We start from the raw sequence: 21,761 nt of genomic DNA on the forward strand, positions 1-21,761 counted from the left end.
GCAGGCCTAATGTAAAATTTGACTTATCACATTATGACTTATGATGTTAAAAACAATGCAGTTAGTTTTTGATTTTGAAAAATTGAAATGAATGTTCCTAAAAATAAGAAAAAATATATAATTTATAAAGATATTAAGAAATTACCTGTATTAGAAAAAATATTGCAGTAATAATTTTTCAAAAAATACACATCAGTTTAATTATAATCAACAAGTTTCAAAAAATACTTATGGGGAAAAAAATAAAATGCACATTTTCCTCCCATTGTAACTGACCCAAGCTGAATTTGAAGTAATGCAGCATCTGCTGATAAAAATGAAATGTTGCAAAGGTTTTTATAGGAATGTAGGAATGTAAGAAGGCATTCAGGAGAAGATATGGAATTGTTTTCTACTGGAAGTCTTTTTTAAGATAAATTTTATACTTTGAAGAGAAACAATATGCAGAAATTGCCTGTCTTAAATTTCAATAGGAACAAAAACTGAAAAAAGATTAGCTAGTTTATCTATCTTTTCTCTGTATTTTACTGCTAACAAAGTAAAAAATCTCCAACTTTTCAACAAACTGACAGTTTAATCTTTGAACTGCATCAACTTCTACTGAAAATACGTAAGAATTAAAGTGCAAAATTCAAATCTTATATTGATATAAATCTGAATCAGCCTCAAGAACGTAAATGAATTTACAGAATTCTGTGTCAAGTTCTAGAACTCTTCCCTCCCCCATCCCCACATTCTGGCTCTCTGCAAAGTACACTTAACTTTCGTTGTCACATGCACCTAGTTTAATAACCAGAAATTGGACTTTAGACAAAAACAGTACTTCAAAATGACAGTGTAATTAAATTTTAAGTCAAAGCCATCCAATGATGCCTTGTACATTTATTAAACCAGCAAATGAAGTGCTTTCAAGCATGTCGGTGCTTTTTATGAAAATTAACCATTAAAATAGTTTAACTAAGATGTTAGTCTGGGTCCTGAGAAGAAAAAAAAGGATGGCCCACAAAATTTGTCAAGTAACTCCTATTAATCCATAGGATGATTCATTCTAAAACCAAATATAAACTGCTTTTAAGCAAGCACTTTTTGAATATATCATTGAATGTTTCAAAGTAGTGGTTGCCTCATATGCTTAAGGAAAGTACTAACCATTTGCATGTATGTATGTATGTATTTAATTAATTAATTTATACACCCTCTCATTGAAAATATGGAAGATTCTGGATTTCAGGTCAAGAAACCTATTGACTCAATTACTTCAAGCTAGTTTGTACTAATAAATGACAAATAGATCATGCTTTTATTTTTAGCAATAAGGTCATAATATGGTAATGTAATGTGAAGCCATAATTAATGAAAATAAATGTAATTTAATACCCTTCAGATATTTGGGGCTTCCATACTTGGTAGGAATTCTTGGAAGCTAAAATCCCAATATATTTTAGCATATGGTGGGAGAAACTGTTAAAAAGTAGGCATTAAATAAAAGCAGAGCACAGTCAATCTGATGACAGATTGACTAAACTAAATTGCTAAAGGCATTTACTGAAAAATAAGTCTGGTGTTTTCCCCAAATCATTTTTAAAATCGGAAAATCTTTGATTTCTGGACAAAATGGAAATGGAGACTCTTGAATGGAAGGGAAAATAGTATATTGAATTCATGACTGTATTCCTTTATAATACAGTGTTTGAAAATAAATGTATGTGAAAGCCTTGAAAATTTCAGAAGTACTCATTTTTGGTACATAGATATTAAAGAAAGCAAGTAATTACTTCATTTTAAATGTAGTTAAAGTCAGCATCTCATTTAATAACCAGTATCAGAATGTTTTATTATTATTCCTGTTCAGAATGAATTGTAGATTTATGTTTTCTGTCTGGTTAAAATCTGAAGCATACAAGTTGATAAATATGAACATATTTAAACCACAACCATATTTAACTAAGCTACAATTTTGTTTCGTTCCCACCCATAGCCAGCTATGGAAATTTTTATTCGCTACAAACTAGGGTCACACCTAAATTTTCAACTGTAGCTAATCCTAATGTGACATGAGGAAAATGTATCATAAACTATGACTTGTAGAGGCATAAACATATGATAAACTAGCATACAAGGATCCCAAATATTTATAATTATTCCATAAAAACTTAATTTAATCTAATTTTAATTTTAATTTAACTTCTTGGTACCTTCCTCTTCTCTCTTAAGAATGAGTGAGTTCAAAGGAGTCTGCCCTGGATAGAAGTTGAGCAAGAAAATCCCTTTTCACCGTCTACTATCAATTAATTGAGACTACTCTTAAATGATATATAACATAGATCATAATTCCTCAAAGATTTTACTCTTTATTATGTACAATTGTTTTAGCTTCTGTTATTTCCAAATGTTTTCTTCTTCAACAATCACTATTAGAAGTTGAGGAAGAAGACTTAAGGCTCCAAATTACTTACAAAAAGTTGTTGTTAAAAAAATCCAGAGTAGAAACATTTAAAAGTGAAAAGTTTTGCTTTTAGCTTTTGTTTTATAGAGGGAAAATATTCATCAATAAGATTGGTATAAAAGAAATCATTCTGTTTAAACCTGTTAGGAACTCTATCCTAGATAATATGATAAATTTGTATGACCTAAATATAGAACTGGTTTAAGAATATTATATTGTTTATATTTATTTTGTTTATACACAAAAATCACACCATAAAACAAAACTACCAGTTAGCATTTGTGCAGAATATTTTGTCATTATTTTCAAAAATGATTTGAGTTCTAAACAAAATATATGAAGACAGAAGTGCTTTATTAAGTCAGGTTTTTTAATAACTTAAAATTGATTTGTGAATCAATTATTGTAATAAAATATTAAAAACATAACTGCAAGAAATTTTGTTGAGCAAAATAGTTTAAATACAAAGACAGCTTTTATTTCAAGGATCAATTTGATTTGCTGCCTCATTTAAAAATCTTTTTCTTTATTTAATTCTTGATCCATGAAACTATGTTTACTTTGGAGTGAAATAATGGAATAAATCAAATTACTTTTTCTTTAACATCAATTTGGAACTTGCTGAAACCAATCTTCTTGATTAGCATTGTAATTTTTAAAGTAGCTACAAAATAATTTCAATGTTATTCACAATTATAAAACATAAAATATGCTTTCATACGCCAAGAACCTGCACTGATCATGAAAACTGCAGTCAAATATACAGATGTATATAAATAAATATGAATATTATTTAGCACAAAGAATGAGCATATATTTTTTAATAAAGGCAGAAATAATTACATTAATCAAAGTATACCAACATTGATGTTGTAACAATTCCTTTACTATACTAATGTAAGCATTGTAAAATATACAAACTTTTAACTTCTCCAGAACTATTAATCAGGCAGGCAGAAAGAAGCAAAGCAGAGAAATGACTGGGCTTGAATATTGTTCTCCAAATTACAGAAATAAAACACCAATTAAAATTTTGAGGATTACTGAGTAAAGTTATGATTGTCTGTGTCTTTCTACAGATTCTCATTTCTATTCTCATCCTTGCCTCTATTCGGAAAAAGTGCAAACAAGGTTTTGTTTTGTTTTTAAAAGGATATTTATATAATTGCATGTTGAATCTGTAGCTTTTGTAAACTATATGACAATAAATGTTACATTACTTTTGCAAACCTTTTGCAAACCAAAACATGAAAAAAATTAAGTTCAAGGTTTAAAATTATATGTAGGGAAGAAAAACACTGAAGACATTGTATTTCTCTTGAAGCAGTATTTTAAATCCAAATATAGAGTTTGCCTATCGTGTAGAAGCAGTCAGCGTACAATTCACAAAAAGCTTTCAAAACTCACAAAATATCTACTCTAGAAAAAAGGCATACAAAGCAGAAGGAATAAATATTACCACTGTCTTAACTTTCTATGGATGTTCTGTCTGCCACATGGCAGGCAAATCAATTTCTGATACAGTAGTGGAACTTATTTTGAAACATAATATTCTTCTCTGATAAATAAACTTTGAGAACAATACTTATTAATCAAAAACATTTTATCTAGTGAATTACCCAAGGGATATTCTAAGAAACTTCTCTAGCAATTTCTGCAGAATACCAAAAAATAAATAAATGCTAATATAGGTACTGGTTTCAAAGTTCAAGGATATGTCAATGATACAAGATTCTTAGGACCTACCATTTGTAAAATGCCATTCACTACACCAAATCCAGTATTCCTGGGAGAGGAAGTTTGAGACTTTCTACCTTTCACTCTATGGCATTAAGAGCCTTGGTGGCGCAGTGGGCTAATGCCTCCTTAAGTAACACCAGCTGCCTGCAATTAGTGCAGGTTCGCATCCCACCAGGCTCAAGGTTGACTCAGCCTTCCATCCTTCTGAGGTAGGTAAAATGAGGACCCAGATTGTTGGGGGCAATAAGCTGACTTTGTAAAAATGCTGCTTGAGATGGGGCCGAAAGCCCTAATAAGCAGGCATATACATAGAATGAAGGCTATTGCTAAGCACATTGATTTGTGCTTAAATTGTAAGCCGCCCTGAGTCTTCGGAGAAGGGCGGGATATAAATGGGATTAAAATAAAAAATAAATAAATAAAATACAATTCAGAGAGGAATTGATTAGCATGTATAAGACAGAATAAGAATCTACTTTTTAGGTTCAACAATACCATTCAGAAGAGGCTGTCCTTCGTTTACTCCCTTGGATATGATTGCATTGTAAATGTCTTCAGGAAATCCAGTCTTGCATAATGTGCCTTCTTCACAAGTTGCCTTTATAGGTGCCTGAAATACAAGACAAAATTTATGTAATACTTTGCAAACCCATTCAACTGAGAAACATTCAACTTGGCATGAACTGTGATTTAGCTACTATCTTGTACAAACAACTTCTCTGTTTCCAAATAGCTGCAATTAGAATTCCAAGGGCAAAGGGGTTAATATTTCTGATAACTGGAATGGAACAAATCCCATTTGTCCGGCAAGATTTAAATAATATGCAAACTTGATTTGTTAATCCACCAAATGTTTGAACCAAGTCTGAAATAGAATTATGGGACAGGACAATCAGATTTCTTTACATAGAACTAAATCTTATACAAAATGAAGTTTGCACTGATACTGATCATGATACATTTGTGAGCTTTAACAATAAAGATGATCACTAAGAACATCAATCCTTTTTTGGGTCTATCTTTTCAACTTAGTCTTTATCTACATAGCTGAAGAAATATTATTTGTTGGTCTATGTAAACACCAAGTATGTCATTAAGAAAGCATGTTATGTCTCATAAAACATTTGTCATAATACAGGAAGACTAAATACAAGATTTATGTTACCAGAATGGAAAACTGCTTTCCATTTTTCATAGTTAATTTGGCTGAATTGATACTTTTTTCATATCAGGGGAAGTGTATCTATTCATGAATCAAGAAGTTTACCTTTACATATCACAAGCTTAGTTTTAACAAGCCATACATGAGACATTTCTGTTTCTTTTATTAGGGTAAACTTTTTTAATAAGAGGACTTCTATTTATATGTGTAATAGTAGAAAATTCACATCTGTTTCCAGATTAGGTTCCTGTATATCTCATGGCAAACAACAGCACCAAACAATATGTGAGTGGCAATGATTCTTGTATCATAAAACTAAGTATTGGGGTTACTTCTTAAAAAGAAGTAGGAAGAGGGAACAAATGTGATTACACAGGAAATATTTAAGGCCAAAATGCATTCCATAAGTTTGTAAGTTACACATGGAGGGAGTTGATACCTTTTGAACTTCTTCAGAAACACATAATTTCTAGGTGAGCAGCTGAATGATTAATAGGATTTTAAACAACCCTACAAAATGCATGGGAATCTGTCAATCTGTTACAGCACACCATTTACACTAAAAAACTCCTACATACTAAAATAATGTGCAATGAAATGAAAACTTTGGAACATAGATTTTCAATGCTTTTATTTGCAACTTTTCTTTTTTCCCCCCAGAAACAAGAGTAGTCTCTTCCCCAAATTAGTCAATTGTCAACATTCCTTAGCCAGAAACACAAGAGGAATGAGAGAATTTAATTCAATCAGTAAGTTATGGCTTACTGCCAATCCTAAAACTGCTTCCTGCCATTCCATACAAGAAAACTGTCTCATTCTTTCCTGCATGTAAAGCTCTGCTGTTTTTGTTTTTTCTTCAAAGAATAGTAAAGCCTCTTTTAATCTTTTATGAGCAGTAGACTTGAATTGAATATATTCATTATACCTTTCACAGAAAAACCAAACTAGCTATTCTTTATTGCTTCATGGTGAGTCAGTGATGTGTACCTAGCAGCTCATCATGTAGTTTGAATCAAAAATTGTTCTCTCTGAATGTTTGGGAATATGTTAATTGCCCCATATAGACGTGAACTGTTATACAAAATAGATAAGCAAAGGTTTTTATTTTATGAAATGTTTAAATTATTTCCTAATATTGCAACTAAAACATATTAAACTTGTCCTGATGGCTATTAAAATCACATCTTTCTATACATATTGTTCTATCAAATTTAATGCCAGGAAGTATGCTATAAGAGCGCATTGCAAAAAATCAATCAAAATTCTTGCTGCTGAAATATCACCAGATAACTTAATGAAACAGCTGATGCAAATGAAATATAAGTCTTTATAAATGGTTCTAAAATTCAGACCATACTGCAATCCTACTCAAACTGGTAAAAATGACAGAAAATAACATAATGTACCCAAAATTCCAGTTAAGTGGCACTAAATATATTGTTTTTAGTTCTAAAAATTGACATTTTTTTGAAGGAAATCATAAAGGCCAAGTTTGAGATTGAGACATTGCAATGCAAGTTTTTATACATATGCCAAAATGACACATGTGTATAATGAAAAGAGGCTTCAACTGCATTGCCACAACCACCATCTTACTTTTTTCATATCTATGGATGTTGGGTTTCAACATTCTGACTGGCATTCTGGCTATAATATTGTTAATGGCTGAGAAATTCTGGGAGTTGAAGTCCACAAGTCATAAATGCCCCTGTTATATAAGTTACTATCATAAAACATAACAGTTTACTAAACCCAGAGAGAATTTATTGGAATGAGCCTTTTCTTCACAGAAAGTCAACTCTGCTAGATCAACTAACATTACTGCCATGTCTGATTACTATAAGCAAAAATGCTCTTGATAGATAGTTCATAGATAAACACAGTGATTTTAATTACAAAATGTCCAGATTTTTAACAGTGTTTCTTGGCAGATGTGCTTACAACAGATTGTTGAGAAATATCCATGAAAACCAAAGATAAATTCCACAAACATTATATTTTGATCTATATAGTGCACAGACTTAAAACTATGGTTATTATGTTAGTGCAAACCTCAGATTTGCTCTTATAAAGTGATAGATCCAAAATAAAAAAAATCAATCAGAAATCTCTCTTTATTTTACTACTAAAGCTAAATCATTTAGGCTGAAAAACTCAATAAAAGATCTGGGCCTTTTCACATCATTCTCACAGAAAGAGTCTTTACATGAGTGCTGAAAACAGGAATAGACATAATCCTAATCACATGGAAGGCTGTGCTACCCATTTCTATGCTGTTTGCTTATGTAAATTAATGTAACTGGGAAGCTGGCAGAGGCCTGAGAACCCCCTGTGGTAAGGATTATCATGCGCACATTGAACTTTGATGTTTAATCTATACAATTTTTGTGTATACAGAATTCCAATGCGATCCTGGGAAATATTACAGACAGGTGCTACATTTGTGCTTCACACACTCAAAGCATCTTTTTGGAAATAAATCCAAAGCATTCTACAAGCTAATTTACAGTTCCGTAACAGCCACAGGGCCAATAACCAGCTTTCTAATTCTGATCATATTAATGCCTGATTAATAACACAAAATGCACGTATAAAATTGTTGACATCATTAAAAGAACCTGAATCTCCAATGTCATCTCAGACAAGTAATGTACCCTCAAATACAATCCTTGGTGATTTCCCTGACTTACCTATTTTTAGAGACTTTTAATTAAAATAAAATGAACAGGAAGCTGGAATGCTACAAATCACACACCTACTGCAAACACAGCCTGTATTTCTAAAAATGTCTTTCAGTTCCTCATCAATCTGAGATGCTTCTATAGAAAATAAAATGATAATGTTTGGGCTGCAATTCAGTACTTAATTTACCTCCTAGTACAGGGCTCTCCAACCATGGCAACTTTAAGACTTCAAGTCCCAGAATTCAGAACTCAACATGGTTGCTGAGGAATTCTGGGAATTGAACTCGACAAGTCTTAAAGTTGCCAACTTTGTAGACCGCTGTCCTAGTGTAGAGCTATTCTGGGTCTGGGCATACCATGGCAGATATTTCATAAAAGTACAATTAGCAGTCTAAATATTCTAAATAAGCCCCCCATCAGCTCAGAAAGACTGGGGACACTTAAAAGTATAAAGCTGGGGAATATCCATTTAAATAATACATCCTTCCCAGCCCCACTCTCTTTTTCTTACATGCATGACTATACGTTATTTTTTATGATTTACAGTTGCTTTACGTTTAAACCATAATACCATAATACTGTAAATAACCTTTCAATAACTGACAACTTCAGAGAAAGTTGACATTCAAAAGGGTTGTGGTTTCTCCAATCGGTAGAATATAAACTGTGCTGAGCTGCAATATACATCCTCCTTTTCACTGTTTTTTGTTGTTGTTTAGCAGAGTAAAACTAAGTCCTAAAACTAGGAAAACTGATGCCTTTTATTATCTCTCTTCTGTTAGAAAAATACACTGACTGGAATACCCAATCCTACAAACCTTCTAACTTTATTGTCAAAGATACAAAAGGAAAACTTACAGCACCACTTTGAAAACCATATACGGTAATATTTTCAAATTATATTACCAAAGCATTAGCCAGCTGAAATTTCTCTAGTTTATAACAGAAGGCATAGAGCAGGGGTGTCAAACTGCCGGCCTGTAGGCCAGACGCGTCATCTGGAAGCCACGCCCACCCCATTGCCGGCAATGGCAAAACTGTCCCGATACATTGCAGGTTGTCATGTGATGTCGCAGGTTTGACATGTCTGGCATAGAAGGAAAGTTGAGATGTAGAGAACATAAAGCAAGCAGGATAAACCTTGAACAATGAGAAAGGAGATGGACAATTCACTCCCTGAAATTTGGTTTATCTACCGATTTACTAAGGAACAATTCTGATTGGTCATGGCTCATGTTTACTTGCCAAAGAGAGACAAACAAATCATTCATGCTTCTGATGTTTTGTTCTACATTAAGTACATTATAACATCATTTATTTTGCCAACACGAGGCTACAAACCAAGCAACATCTTCTCTTAAACATTACATATTCCAGAAATCTTCAGATCACAAGAAAAACTTAAAAATGGGAAAAAAGCACTGTTTATTTTTTTAAAAAATAAAATAAAATGTGGCAAAAAATGTCTCTGCACATTTTTTAAAAAAATCTCATAATACAAGATTTTTAACAGTATAAAAACACTTATTAATTTTTTAAATTACATGACATCCTTAGAAAATTTTGATTTCTTTAACTTTCAATGGCTGATCATGAGAAAATCATTTAAGTTCTTATTAATCAAGAATTTTAAAAAAAAAAACTTTTAGGGGAAGTAATTAGAGCAAAGTTCATTGAACAATGATTAGAACCAAACAATGAATTTAACAAGTTAGGTCATGGAATATCAATTTTCAACACTGAAGATCTTGGGTGTTAGTTTTATATTAGGCAGAAAGTCTGTAGACAGAGTCTCTATTATTTCTAATATCTGTACAGTACTTAGAAGTTTTAAGATTTATAAAAAAAGAAATCTCAACAATAATAAGCTTTTAACAATTCCACTTATTGATATTATCAAATATGTCTCTTGTGGTCATATTGTCTGTAAGCTGATCTGGTAATATATAATCACTCAAGATTTTGCAATGGTCAAATTATTGAGTTTAGCCTATTCTAATCATATATTAGACTATTAGAGCCAATTAAAGTTTCTACTTCAGAATTCACATATGGTAAGTAATATACCTGGAGAATAAAAATCCTTCACGTAGAAAACATTCAAATTAGAGAAGACTTTAAAGTTGTTAAAGAGAATGCTTAACATTTTACTTTGCCAGAGAAAAGATTTATATAATTTGAGAGGGAAACAATTCAACATATGATTCTCCTTTTGCATTCAATAGGCTGTAGGTACTGAACCAAATGTCCACATGCAGCCTTCAATATAGCATACAGGCATTTTTAAATAATAATTTTGCCAAATATTGCAATATAAATGAATACAAACTAAAAATCTAAACTAAAAAAATATGAAAGACAAAAAATAAGGTCAGAAGAGAAGAAAAAAATAGAACGAATAAGAACAAAGTGAAGAAAAAGAATATATATATATATATATATATATATATATATATATATATATATATATATGGAATCCACTTCCTCCTTCTTCACAACAAATATAAATAATTTTATAGGCATATCTCCGCCTCTTAAAAGTGAAACAAATGATCTTGCCCTCTCATATCCCATTTCTTATCTATAAAACCTTGTCATTTTAGTTCTGTCAGCAACAGTCTATTAAGTGTTCTCAGAGATAACACCATATTTATTTAATATTTACAAACAAGAATATACAGACTTGTCTCAAGTCTTTTGCTAACCAGTCTGCTTCACCATAACTACTTCAATCTTTTTGAGTAGATGGGTATGACTCTAAATTAAGCTACAGACTAAAGGCAGCCCTAGTATGTCTATGGAGCCTATGTAAATAAGCTGTAAATAAATATGAAGTAGGAGATGGTATTAATATTATGATTAATATTATTAACCCTCTAGCTTGTTTTTATATTAACTTATTTTTGGTTTGCCTAATTATATGTTATAAAATAGGAAAAATATTTTTTCTTAAGCTTTTTATTTTCTTATATTTTTTTCCTAACCAATTCTGAAACTGTTATAAATAGTATCACTTGAACTTCAATACACTACTGATCCTTATAATAAATAAGTCACTAAGCAAAATATCAATTTCTTCTAAAATTAAGAACACCTCAGCTAAACTGTAGGTCTTCAAGTCATGTTGTACTAAATACATAAATAGCTCCCACAATACTCTGAAAGTATCATCCTGGTTGAATCTCATTAAATATGCTATTGCAATTTTAAATAATGAACTTTTTGAATTAAATACTTGCCATTTTTCCTAGTGTCTCAAAACTCTTAAAATCTTCAAAGTAATCTTCAGTATCAAAAGTACAATGGACATCTGGCTATATTTAAACAAGCCTTTTATTTTTGGAGGACTCTGTAACTTGAAGATGTATGTTCTGACAAAATAAAGTTGCAGAGAACTCCAAACCAAGTAAAAGAAAGGTTTGCAGTTCAGCTGGAGAAGAAAGAACTTACATGTGCTACACCTTAGTTTACTTACTTTGATAAAAGCAAATACAAGCCTAGATTTCAAATTCACAGAACTCTGATTTTAAAAAGTCCACAGAATAGGAAGTTTGCTTATATTAGGAATTCCAGAGATAAAGACATTATAACCCACAAATGTAGTTGCTGGAAGGGCTATAAAGATACAGGTGGTCGGGAGATTCTTCCATGGCTAAATTGCCAAATGACCTTGTCAATAGTGAAAGTCAATATAAACTTGGTTCACCAGAACTAAAATGCTTCCATTCCCCACTGAGGGGCCTTAAGATTAAGCCAGCTAAGGGATGTATGGGACCTTTTTTCTTCCATCATAATCAATGCAAGCAAAGACAGCAACAACCTTATATCACTGTATTAAAAGATAGACAGAAATACAACTTATTTATTTCTGCAGTATCTGGAATGGCTTAGAAGGCTTCTGTTGAGGACACCAATTTATTGCTTTATTTTAAACACTTTGCCCACATTAAATTGTACTATTAAATCTTAGAAACCTTCCAGTTAACTTCTCATAAGAAAAATTGGGATCATGTTGTACAATGTCCAAAGCATCCAATACTAATCAAAATGGCAAGTGCCATCTTTTTTGTAACATACATGCAACTTCATCACACACAGATGAACAAGACCAAGTTTGTATAACACTATGATACTTTTTTTGTCATTTGCCCTTCACAGACTACTGTGTTGTACTTTGAAATGAATTTCATCTAACTGTTCATAAAGTGAATTGCAAACTCAGCTATTTACCACATGGCAGCCCTTTTTTCAGGTATCAACATGCACCTGATTTAAGCAGATGATTTACCACAGTTCATGAAGCTCTTAAAACAGCTGCACCTTTTTTTCAATTTCATGTGGAATCCTGAAAAAGGGGGGGGCTCATTTAAGAATAACAGAGTTGTGCTCATTCCAGCTGCAAAACATTTCTTCAGAATCCTATGCAAACATGCACAGCCCTATAGTATTAGATATAAAATAAAAAATACAGTGATGGAACAATGCCTTCCTGAAACTGACTGTCCACATACTTTGAATTCTACAAACTATCTGCCACTTTTCCCTAACTGTAGCAAGATAGAAGATATATAGCTGTGGCAAGCATTGAAACAGATCACTAATATTTTTTGATAATTTACTTCAATTCTAATATAAAATGCACATTTCATTACAACAATCCTCAAACATTTACCTTTATTCTTCTTAGTAAAACTAAGAACTAGATTTCAGATGAGCATTATTCCAAAGTCCTCATTTAACAACTACTCTGGTTCAACAACTTCATTGACAAGCAACCTGGATTTCTGACCATTGCAGTGTCCCATGGTTATATGATGATGATTCCTGACCTTCCCTGTAAAGTCAATGGGGAATCTGGCAGGAAGTCAGAAGTTACAGTTACATGATATACTCACTTAACAATGGAATTTCCATTGCTAAACAGAATGGTCACCTATGTTGTGTTTAATGACTGTATTGTTTAGTGGTAGAAATTCTGATCTCGCCTAATTTCTAATTCTGTATGAGTAAGCTGCATTAGTAGACCATCATGGTATAAAAACCACAGTATCAAATGAATGAGAAAGTCAGTTAAATTCAAATGTGATTTGCAACCTGATGCATACAAGTGGTTTTAAAGACTTGCGTGTGTCAGACCCAAATATCTGGATGATATATGCTGCCAATCATTGTGCTCATAATATATAAAGCCAATATCTGCCTGTATTTTCTTATTCATGGCCTGTTTGTCTGCTTATATAAGTCTTTTCAATAGCTTACAATAATTAACACAGAAAAGTAATAGTTTTTATTAGGGAAAAAGTACAAACCTGGTATTAGATGGCATTTTCATTTTCCAGTCCATCTTCATATTGACCTTAATTTACCATCATTTTTTTTACTTTTTATAAAGAAAATGCTAAAATGAAATCACTGGCATAAAACTAATCAATAGAATTGGTCCTACTTATGCAACACTTAGTCAAAATTAGGAATTCCTGTTTAATAATGGCTGTATAATACTACATGGTAAGAATAGGAATAAGCATCAACTAAAATTGTTAATATAGTGATCAGCACTTACATAATAGTTAGAGTTCAAGGTGGTATGCTCCAAAATAGCTCTATTTCATCTAGGACAGGGCTTTTCAACCTTTTCACCCATTGTACCACTTTTAGGATATGGCAACATCCGAGTACCACCAGTCGCCTTGCAAGGCATCAAAAACTTGATGCCCCCTTCCCAAAAAAGGAAAGAAGTGCTGAAGTACAGGTAGTCCTCGACTTGCAACACTTTGCTTAGTGAAAAGTGCCCCCCAAGCCACAGCTGAGCAAGATACCTGCCTGCCCGCCTGGTGGCGCTCTTCCTCCTGTCTGAGGTTTTCATTGTTGTGAGCATTTCTGTTGAGGATTGACAGTGGGGGTGGTGTGGGGGCTGTTTGGTTTTTATCCCCCCCCCCGCCTGCTGGGTGGTTGCTGCAGGTTTTGGTCACCTCACATGACCCTGGGACACTGTGACCATCATAAATATGAATCAGTTGCCAAGCATCTGAATGTAAATCACAAGACCCTGGAGATGCTGCAGCATATTCCAGCTGATCGGCGCTTCTTCTGAGCTCAGAAGCACCAGGATCAGTGCCGGCTCCAGCTGGAGCCCGGCGCTGATCTTGGTGCTTCCACTGAGCCCTGACAGCCCCAAAGAAGCACTGATCCTGGTGCTTCCACTGAGCCCTGACAGCCCTGCAGCTCCAGCCATCTCTCGCTCAGGTTTGTGCAGTGCTGCCACCAGTTCATCTCATTCCCCTCCCCCACTACCACTTTTCTAGAATGGTTGCGTACATGCCAGGTGCCAATGTACCACAGGTGGTACCCATACCACTGGTTGAAAAGCCCTGATCTAGGACATTATGTCTGAAGCATCTCAAACCACTTTTGGTTCACCTTTGTTTACAGGACTGTTGCATGGATAAAACAAAGGGGGAAAAAACCCTATCTGAGCCATCTTGAACTCAGAATGATAACAAGATATTATCTAACAAACACATTTCAGTTTAAATTGTAATGAAAACATTTTCCATTCATGTACATCAGTAAAATGAGAATATTTTATCCAATGACATAAAAGCCTTCTTTTTAAACTACTTTAATTTGCAAGGTTTTGTTTCTACTAATACTGTAGCAAGCTTTATTTTCATTCTGTCCCAGATATAATACTGATAATCCTTCATAGGGATCTATCAGGGAGGGGAGGAGATATTAGCCCCATGATTTGCATAATGTCCAATGTCAGGATATACAATATGCAAAACTGTTGTGACATCACTACACAGGTATCCTGTTCTGTCACCATTGCTAGCCATAGATTTTTGTGAATAAATGATCAAAAAATTATTCAAACCATGCAACCTTGTTGGAAATATCAGGCAAAGATATCCACAATGGCTACAGAAAATTAGGCCCATTCTAATTAAAACAACAATAAAATCCTAGGATTTTGAAGATCCTGATGATTTGATGGAAGTGATTCAAATGTAAGAGAGGAAAGTAGAGGCACTTCTTCCAAACAGTTGTTACAACTGATTTGGAAGTCCCAAAGGGGCTTTTTCAAGAGACAACTGGACTTCCTTGTTTTTCTTTGAAGACATTTCACTTCTCATCCAAGAAGCTTCTTCAGCTCTGACTGGTCGGGAATGGAAGGATTTATATTCCTTGCAGACAACTGGTCATGAGGCCACTTGGAGGTTTCTCTGTATCCTCAAGGCCACCTGAATAGTGCAAATGGGTGTGGAGCCTTCTTGGAACTGTTGAAAGGACTGTTCTGTAGACTTGAGATAGATGATGTCGTATCATCTGCTCTGCTGTTGAGAGAGGGCTTTTCAATTTTGACACGGATGGCCTCTTTGATCCCTCTTTCAAATCAGTGGTTCTCTGTCCAAAATGTGGACTTTGCTGTCTTCGAAAGAGTGGTATTTCTCTTTTAAATGCAGATGGGCTGATGAATCTTGTCCTGACGGATTTGTTCTATGTTGTGCCATGCTTTTATGAAGTGGTTATTTTGCTTCCCCAATGTACAGATCTACACGTCTCACTGCACTGTACTGCATATACCACGTTGCTTAATTTGTTTGGGTGTTTTATCCTTGGGGTGGACAAGTTTATGCCTTAGTGTATTCTTGGATGTAAAGTGTGTACATATGTTGATTTTGAAGATTCCATTATCCTCAAAATCAGTTTTTCATGGTACACAGGACAGTGGAGTGGACAGGAAAATGGAGAAAAACTGTTCCCTGACGGCAGTATAATTCTATTGAAGGAACAGAAGCAGTGCTAAGTCCATCACAAATAGAACAGGATCATGATGATAATGTTAATTACTGATTATCAGTAATAATTCTCTCAAAGTAAGCTTAAGTCAAGGAAGTAAAAATTAATCAAAAATTATTCAAATTATTGCCAAACTTCTAAGGGTAATGTTTTAAATCATAAAATGAATTTTTTCAATTGTAAATATACTTAAAATATTTATTTGTAATGTAGTTATTTACTGTATCATAATTGTAAAACATTAATTTATGTAATGTTTAAAGGTATGTCATCTTGACCAGACTAATGTGAATTTTGTCAAAAAAATTCATTATTTCCAGTGTTAGTTTCTTATTTAATACTGTATTACATATTTGAAATTTACCTGTTTAATAAGGAAACAAAGCATTTCTTAAAAAAATGATTTCTTCTGAGCTTCCACAGAAAATGAATAATGAACAATCTCAACATTAGTTTTTTTTTAATTTTAACATTTAGATTATATCACTAACACTAGTACCAAAACAAACAAGCAACAAAATCTCAAATCCTGGTTATTTCCCAATATGAATAACAGAAATAAGAACTTTTTATCGAGAATTGTTTTTTGGGGGAAAGGAATGGGAGGAGGACAAAACTGTAATATTACACTTTTTTTTTAAAAAAAGTATTTAAAAGTAATAGAGGACAACTGTGTATATAAAAGTAATAGAGGACAACTATGAAATATACTTAAAGAAAATATAATGGTATAAAAGTGTCCCATCTATTAATCTACCACAGTACCTTAAGGTTAATTTGAAACATAGTCCCCCTAAGCCTCTTTACTGATTAATATGAACTATATGTTGTCATCATATTATGCACCTTCCAACTTGTTCTTAACCACTGATTCATGTAGACATGGATTTGCACTACAGAAAATTTCTAGATTATTTTACAAGAAAAACAAGCAGTGGCAACAGTTCCATAGAGCATAAAGTGTAGTTTAACAGTTTGCACCAATCTCCATTCTCTTGTCTAGCCATTAGAAATATATCATATAGATTCAAACAATGGGTTGATAAAAATCAAGAAAGATGTTACCAGCACAGAAAATATTAATAAACAGGGATCAAATGGTTTCCATTCTTACCTCACTAGATCCAATTCTAATTCTTGATTCACGTGCACCTGTTGTATTTTTCTAGCTTTCTTTTTAAATCTAAGATCCATTCTTCTTCATAATAATCTACTCCATTTGTATAATAACAACAATAATAATGTTTTACCTTTCTGTTCTATGGTGTTCTTATATAGTGGACTAACATAAATAACAATATTTATTGCTCGAGACTGGAAATTTAGATATTTCCCTACCAATGCCTAATGCCATGTTATATCTTTAATTAACTGTTTCCCCTTTCTCCATTTTTAAAAAAATATTTTTCTGAAGCTTCCCTCAAACACTAATCCTTTCCACAACTCATTTATAAAAATATTATAAATCATTCTTCTTGTAATATTTTCTAGGTTCCAGATTCTATACAGCAATATACTGAAAATATCTAAGAATATCTAATAATATTCTATCCAGTCTTTCATCTTCAATATTGATGAGTATCAGTTTCAGTAAGTTTCTAAATTATATATTTTGCAAAATGTATTCTATGAACTTTGCCCATTTAGAATTTAAAAAACCTCATGGAAATATTTGGCGAATAAAGAAAAAATAACTATCTAGCTAAAGAATCCTCATACATGTTTTGAAACAATGCCTCAAACTTTCTATTGTATAAGGTATGTATATAATGCAAAAGTTCTAAGCTATTTCTAATTTGTAACAATCCTGATTAAATAACAAACATAGGAAGCCAAACCAACTTTAAAAAAAACTGTTTTCCAAGCCCATGTTTATGAAACTAAATTCATTCCTAAATTCTAGCACTTTTAGGCATTGTTTTAAGTCTTAACACGATTTAAAGGATATCCAAACAAGGAGGAAATTGGATTCTCCAACCATGACATGCCACTGACATTAAGTTATACATAAAAGCAATATAACTTTCTCTGTAATTCAGATTCTGCTTTAATTTAGAAACAGTCTTGAGAAGAACACATACAGAAAATGGAATAACATAATTCAGAGTTCAACCTGTCCTTACCAAACCAAAAACAGGAGTACTAACATGTTAAAAATATCAGGGATAACTAAAGAAAAAAGTGTTCTAGAAAGATTGGTTGGTACAAATATGAATTTATCTTTAAAGGAAAGACCAACAGTTCAAATCCTATCTACTTCCAAATCTTCCAGAAATATGAAACAGTCCTTCAAAGAAGGATGATGGGGCATTTAAATGAAAAAGACTGTAGAGATATGCACCCAAAGGAAAAATCCCCATATGCTTAATATTAAATATTTTAACATCTTAAATGCATATAAAAACCATTAAAGTTACCAAAAATCAGCAAAAAACCCACAATAAAAATTATAGCAAGAGAAAGTGCTCCTCATCCTAGAGGCAGTGAATGGAATACCCAGTTCATATTCCCAGAATGGAGTTCTGTTCCATGGCCATGATCAAGGCTCAGTTGTACCTAAATCATCTAGCCACACACTATTTAAAACAGACACTATTCAGTGCCAAAAGGCAGCCCCTTCATTAACATGTATACAGACAGAAATACTCTTTTCTAGAGCTCACTGCAGAAAGTCCCTTTACCTTTTCTAAAAAATATGTTCCAACCAGAAATACCATTAAGAGCCAGATGTACCATCTGTCTCTGAAATGTATTCCTCTTTGTCTTTTGCACTAAGATGAAGATTGCCTTTTACACTGATCAAAGAACTAGTGTCCATCCTGCACGTCTCACCCTGGTACCAATTCAAGGAAACTACAGGCAACTTCCAACCTTTCCTGCAAGCACATACATAACTCAAATGCACATGTCCTGCTATCAAATAAAGTTTATTTAATCTAAACCTGTCTCATAAGCACAAAAATGCGTAAGTCCTCAACTCGCCTACAGCTTCCATTAACTAATATCTGCTTCACAAGATACAATCCTGCAACAAGGCCCTTTTTATTATCTAGACTGCCCTTGCAGCCCAGGACAATTCCATGCACATCACGGATTCATTTAATGAGCCATGACAACTCTATTATCAGTTTCCAAAATCTGTACCACCCATGCATTTTCTGTCTGGGTTAACTAAACTCTTATTCCAGAAAGCCCAGACCCCCTGTAATTTTCATCCTTTTAACCTCAGCCTAATCCCAATCCTATTGGAAGACGCACCTAACTTCCTTTTTACTCACATAATGGTGTAAAGCTCATCTCCAGCTGCTCATAAGCTCAACAAAGGGAAGTTGAGAACACTACATTTTATCATCAGTGCAGTTTAATGTACTAGGAATCCATCAGCATACACTGGCTTTCAAACCTCCAGCAAATGTAAAAAAAAAACCTGATTTGGAGACAACCCCAACTTTGAAAATGCTAAACTCTCAATAAGGACAGATTTACATTCCTTCTTGCAAATTTGCAAATGCAAATACAGTGGCAGGTCAAATAGCCGATACACGCCTGCACTCTTGCATATAAGAGGGAAGTTCAACCAAAAGTAAAGACGGAGTTGCTGCAGTAGCAGCAGAAAACAGCAGGAGCCAAGCTGGGGAGGAGGGGAGCGGAGGCTGATTAAATTCTTCCCTGGTAGAGATTAGCGGATAGAGCTGAGGGGCGAGGTAACAGTTTAGCGCTCTTCTCTTCACAGGACCTGAGTCTACAGAAGGGGGCGTTATAAACCCGTTTGACCCACTGCAACTTTGGGGGCTGTAAATTACTTTTGTTAAGTGTCATTCAGGGCTCATTTCCTGACCCCTCCGGGTGGACGCTGCACGGCTATCTGGCACATTGCCACCCGATTCTTGCCCGACACTTCCAGGCCGCTAATACTTTGAATCCCTCCTTATTCAAAGGTAGACTTGGGAAAGGAATATAAATTCCATTTTTCTCCTGCTGAGTGCACCGAGGAAGAGAGCAAAGGAGTCGGAAATAGTAAACGGGACAGGCTGCGCCATGATACACCGAGTTCGACCTTCCAAGGTTGCATGACTAGTGACAACGCGGAGCATCTGCCGTAGTGAACCCCAGGCACAGCGCTGATAGTCAGAGAAGAAAGCCTGGCGAGGCTCTCGCCACGCCTATTGGTGAACAGAATCCGCACTCTCTTCCCAAACTCGAAGGGAAAAAAAATCCCGAAAACGAGCCCAACTTTCTGAGTCGCGTAAACTTCCACCATCCTATCTAGACTTTGAAATCACCAAGTCCGCGCGTGTTTCGTTTCCTGCCTGCCCACAGGAAAGGCGTACTATTTCCATAATCCCAGGGGAAGATGTGGGTGGTAGCGGCGATTCCTTTCCCACGCTCGTCTCCTAGGAAGAGATGGCGCCAAGACTGTCCCGTTTCTAGTCTTCAAATTAAAAAAACGAGTTCCTTGTTCGCACCTAGACCGCCAATTTTCATTTCATTCACCTGCCCTACTTGGCCTTTCTTTGCAATAATTTCCAGGACAGTCCCTTTCTTTGCAACCGGCGCTCTCCCCTCCCCCCACCCCGCCACCTTTCCGGTTTTTTTCCTCTCTCACGCGTGGAAGGCCCACTGCCATATCCCACAACGGTGGGGAGAGAATAACTTGGTTCTAACTTACTTCGCCTACCCCCTTTTACTCCCCAAATCTCTTCTCTGGGTTTGACCCACCCCTCAAGTACGACTTGACGTCGGAGCAGCCACCTGCTCTGCTCAGCCCTAGAAAAGAAGAACGGGTCTCTTAACTCCCGTTGCAAGAAGCCAAGAAAGCCGGCGCTTCCGCCACCTCCAATCTAAAGCCAGCTCTGCAATGTGAAATCCTCTATAATCCCATTCGATGCACCCCGACTCTTCCTTCTTCCTGGATTTGCCGAGTGGTGGTGGTGGTGGCGGGGGGGGGGGCGCTTCTGCTCAAGCCTTCTTCCCCAAGGCTGCTTCTGCTCAAACTGCAGTTCCAGAGCCCGGTCCTCTCCCCCTTCGCCAAAACCCGCACCGCTGCCCTCCTGAACCGCAGGCCCACCAAGCCTCCAAGGCGTTTGAAGAGCAGTCGCCCTTCCCCAACGCCAGTTCGCCCGTCCGATCGCAGCGTCCCTCAACCCCCGCCACCGCCCTTCGCCGGGATCGTCAGGAACAAAGAGCCCCCGAGCCCAGCTCCTCTCCTCTTTTTTTTCTCTCTCTCTCTCTCTCTCCTTCTTCTTCGCCCTCCTTTTACCTGCTGTAGGGCCGCCAGTACAAGAAAGAGCAGCGGCGGCCAGATCCGAGGCGTCGTTCCCGCTTTCCGGCACATGGAGGCGAAGGCAGGGGAGAAGAGATGCACAAACGTGGAAAAAAAGCTAAAACGGGGCGAAAAGTCCGCCGGTCGGGGAAGGAGCCTCGACCGCCTTGGGCCAAGGTGAGAAGAGAAAAGCAGGGGAGGCTGGCGGAGGATCGGCGGGGCCGGTCTCGAGGGAAAGGGCGACTGTGCTCTAGGTCAGCGGCAGCTTGGCTCCTTATCTCTCCTTTGCGTCCTGGGGACCGGCGACGGTCAACACACACACACACACACACACACCCAAAGGCAGCGGGCTAATCAATCTCAAATCCGGGCGGGTGGGGGCAGCGGCTCCTTCTTGGAATATAAGCTCCGCTTCCTGTTTCTCAGGCTGCCTTCGCCGGCGACTTGAAGCAGTCGGTGCCCCTTCTTAGTACGTCCCCAACTGTGCCTCGGCGCTGCCGCTCGGATGCCGGCTAAGCTGTTTCTGCATGCTCTCGTCCCGACTCCCTTTTGCCTCCTTCACTTTCTAAGCCGCCCCGAGCAGCGGTAACAGCCGCCGCCGCCGCCGCCTCCGCCTCCGCTCGTTCCCAAGGATAACAATACCGAAGCAGCTTTTGCCTCGCT

The 21,761-nt window shown here is 35.6% G+C and overlaps 1 protein-coding gene across 1 annotated transcript in view; it reads right to left on the bottom strand.

Annotated features, from left to right (window-relative positions):
* CDH2 (cadherin 2) overlaps positions 1 to 21,170 on the bottom strand; it is a gene marked incomplete at both ends in the record, with an annotated part of 140,200 nt that extends 119,030 nt beyond the window's left edge. Inside the window, 2 exons of the mRNA XM_083361193.1 lie at positions 4,682 to 4,796; positions 21,096 to 21,170. Of these exons, the coding sequence (XP_083217319.1) occupies positions 4,682 to 4,796; positions 21,096 to 21,170 (190 nt within the window). The remainder of the gene's footprint in view (positions 1 to 4,681; positions 4,797 to 21,095) is intronic.
* Positions 21,171 to 21,761: the final 591 nt, after the last annotated feature.

The sequence above is a fragment of the Vipera ursinii genome (assembly GCF_947247035.1).
Source record: "Vipera ursinii genome assembly, chromosome: 3".
NCBI classification, from domain to species: domain Eukaryota; kingdom Metazoa; phylum Chordata; class Lepidosauria; order Squamata; family Viperidae; genus Vipera; species Vipera ursinii.